Genomic DNA, 3359 nt, shown 5'->3' on the forward strand with positions numbered 1-3359 from the left:
ACAATAAGTACAACAATATGATAAATACATATTCTAAAATTTATCTAATATTAACAAGTTCTCAAAATATTTAATTAACATATCATACCAACTATTGTATTTTTGAAAAGAACAATTATAAAATATAACAAATTTTTTTAATAAAATTTATTAAAAAAGTGACAAGGTGGACGCTGGACCACAAAGAGTACAAGAATAAAATATAACAATCACAAACAAATAATAGATTAAAAATAATTTTGACTTCATCTATAAATAGACGCATTCCAAGAAGAAGAGTAGAGTATCACTTTTCTCATTTTCGAGAGACATGGAAGTCACTCAGGTGCTTCATATGAATGGTGGAGATGGAGATTATAGCTATTCCAACAATTCCCTTCTTCAGGTGCAATTCATACTATCCTATCCCTTCCATACATGCGACATATATATATATATATATATATATATATATATATATATATATATATATATATATATATATATATATATATATATATATATATATATGAAAAGAAATTAACAACGTTTATTAATTATAACTTGTTTTGTAACAGAGAATCGTCATATCAATGACAAAACCCATAATGGAAGAAGCTTTGACAAATCTTTACGATGCTATGAACTTCCCTAAAGCCCTAACCATGGCGGATCTTGGGTGCTCATCTGGATCAAACACTTTACTGGTGGCATCGGAGTTCATAAAGATCTTAGATAAGATAACCCAGAAAGTAGGTCATGCTCAATTGCCTGAAATGCAAATATATCTGAATGATCTGCCAAATAATGATTTCAATGCCATTTTTGATTCCCTTTCAAAATTCCATTTGAACATTTCACCACAAATTACCTCTACTACGTCTTCTCCACCTTGCTACTTTTCTGGTGTAGCTGGATCATTTTATACCAGGCTTTTTCCCAGCAACAGCATTCACTTTTTCCACTCTTCCTACAGTCTCATGTGGTTGTCCAAGGTCTCTCTCTCTCTCTCTCTCTCTATATATATATATATATATATATATATATATATATATATATATATATATATATATATATATAATGAATAGTTGTACTAATGAATCTTTTTTGAGCAGGTTCCTGAATTTCATAACACAAACAAAGGGAACATATATATGTCAGCAACAAGCCCAACAAGTGTCATAAAAGCATATCGCGAGCAGTTTCACAAAGATTTCCTCGTTTTTCTCAATTGTCGTGCGAAGGAGATGGTAAGTGGTGGTCGTATGGTTTTGACGATACTAGGGAGAAGAAGTTCTGACCCTCGGAGCAAAGAATGTTGTTACATTTGGGAGCTCTTAGCGATGGCCCTAAACGACATGGTTTTAGAGGTAAAACTTGGCATTTGTCGTGAGAATGTAGAAACATACCATGATGATATATAATTAATAATATGACTATGATTGATTAGAAGTTAGTTAGTAAAAGGGAATAATCATATTCTTAAATTAAAATGAACCAATTTTAGTTATTAAAATCTCAACTAAAGGGCAAACTAAAATTAGAAAAACGACGTCATCATGTAAAAACAAAATCTAGCAATCACAAACCAAATTAGAAACAGACGATTTAATACTTAAACATAGATGCAATTAAATTAAATATAGATTATATAATTAGTTTATATTCTATAGTATGTTTTAATATATAATTCGGAAAATGAATATTAAAGTTTCTTTGAAAAAAAGATTTAATTCTATAATACTGTATACTACTAATTATCTTATCTTTTCAAGTTAATTTCAATTTTCAACGTTTCAATGTTTTACTTTAAATATCTTGGATGCGTGGTTTCCAACTTAAATATTTGATACAAATTTTAAAAGGGAGTTATATGGCTACGATGACAATAATATTTTTAGTTTTTAAATTGATAAACGCTAAAGGTCACTAATGAAAAATGAAAGTTGAAAAATACCCTCTATTAAATATATTTACTTAAGAAAATGATATTTAATAACAAGTAAACAATAATACTACTGTTAATCTAGGCCATTTATTTTTGCTAATCCAACGATTCCAATCAATTGTTAAGTTCTCACATTATTAATTATTCCCAATAAAACTTAACCTCCTCCTAACTTACAAATTTTAGTTTACAAACACCTGATAGTATTTGAACCGAAAATAATTTTTCCTTAAATAATTAAATATTAAATTGAAATTTGGTTTTGAAGAATAAAAATTAAGGGCATAATTGATTTATTCATGACATATTTTCTAATATCTTTTTTAATATTATGGATATGAAATTACACTGAGTGCCCAAATTTTCAATTTGATATAGCGGGTTTGAATTTAAATAAGTTTAACAAGTTTCATGTTGCTTAATATTACGAAAACAAACAAATAGAGTTAGCAAGTTTCATGTTGCTTAATATTAGAAAAACAAACAAATAGAGTTGGAAAACGATGTCATACGTACAACATATTGTTTAATTGACTAACAAGTGACAAGTTTATGTTTTTTTTTTTTTTTTAATATGGACAAGTACTCATTATTAAGTTCTTGTAAGCAGGGACTCATAGAAGAAGGTAAAATGGACTCCTTTGACATTCCACAATATGCTCCTAGTGCTAAAGAAGTCAGTACCGAAGTTGAGAAAGAAGGATCATTCATAATTGATCGATTGGAGGTTTCTGAAGTTAATTGGGATGCATATGCAGACAATTGTCCAAATCCACCGAAGTATGCGGAAAGAGCATACAATGTGGCGAAATATATGAGAGCAGTGGCTGAACCTATGCTTTTAAGTCACTTCGGAGAGTCTATAATAGAGGAGGTCTTTCTAAGGTATAAGAATATACTTGCTGATCGAATGTCAAAAGAGAAGACAACGTTTGTCAATGTTACTGTTTCAATGACGCGGAAATGTTGATCTATTATGGTTTAATAGATATGGTATCAGTTTACTGTGATGTTAGAAATCTGAAAATGTATTGATTATCTGAATAATAATAATAATAATATGAGAGTTGGTATTTCCACTAGTTTTTTTATACATGGACATAATTTTAAAAGAAATTGACAGCTATGCCCTTTATTTAAACTTGGAGTATAATTAATTATAACAAAGCGATTATACGAAACCATAGCAGAATAAATCTTATTTGCACCAGCCCCACAAACATAAAATGGTAGTGCTTCCCAAAAGACTTGACAAATCGATGATAAATTCTTCGAGTTGAATAAAAAAAAAAGAGTAATATATGAAATCACTACACTACAATATCAGAAATACATACATTAATCCTATTTATTAGGGAAAATGACTCTTAAGGGTAATTAACTTTTACGTTTGTACTCATTTGGTCCCTTTCCTTTTTTTTTGTATTCAATA

The 3359-nt window shown here is 28.9% G+C and overlaps 1 protein-coding gene across 1 annotated transcript; it reads left to right on the forward strand.

The window, feature by feature from the left end:
* Positions 1-286: 286 nt before the first annotated feature.
* LOC145097301 (salicylate carboxymethyltransferase-like) lies at positions 287-3006 on the forward strand. The gene is made up of 4 exons (XM_079034839.1): positions 287-385; positions 558-974; positions 1095-1349; positions 2538-3006. The coding sequence occupies exons 1-4, from the start codon at positions 311-313 to the stop codon at positions 2895-2897; spliced, it is 1107 nt and encodes a 368-aa protein (XP_078890965.1). The 5' UTR covers positions 287-310; the 3' UTR covers positions 2898-3006.
* The last annotated feature ends 353 nt before the right edge of the window (positions 3007-3359 follow it).

Source organism: Lactuca serriola, chromosome 4 (genome assembly GCF_051521515.1).
Source record: "Lactuca serriola cultivar US96UC23 chromosome 4, Lser_US96UC23_V15, whole genome shotgun sequence".
Taxonomy (NCBI): Eukaryota; Viridiplantae; Streptophyta; class Magnoliopsida; order Asterales; family Asteraceae; genus Lactuca; species Lactuca serriola.

Bases quoted from the DNA above. Each gene is read 5' to 3' on its own strand.
- LOC145097301 (XM_079034839.1), top strand. From the start codon at position 311: ATGGAAGTCACTCAGGTGCTTCATATGAATGGTGGAGATGGAGATTAT. The intron at 975-1,094 runs GTCTCTCTCTCT...TTTTTTGAGCAG, and splicing joins GTCTCATGTGGTTGTCCAAG to GTTCCTGAATTTCATAACAC. The intron at 1,350-2,537 runs GTAAAACTTGGC...TCTTGTAAGCAG, and splicing joins TAAACGACATGGTTTTAGAG to GGACTCATAGAAGAAGGTAA.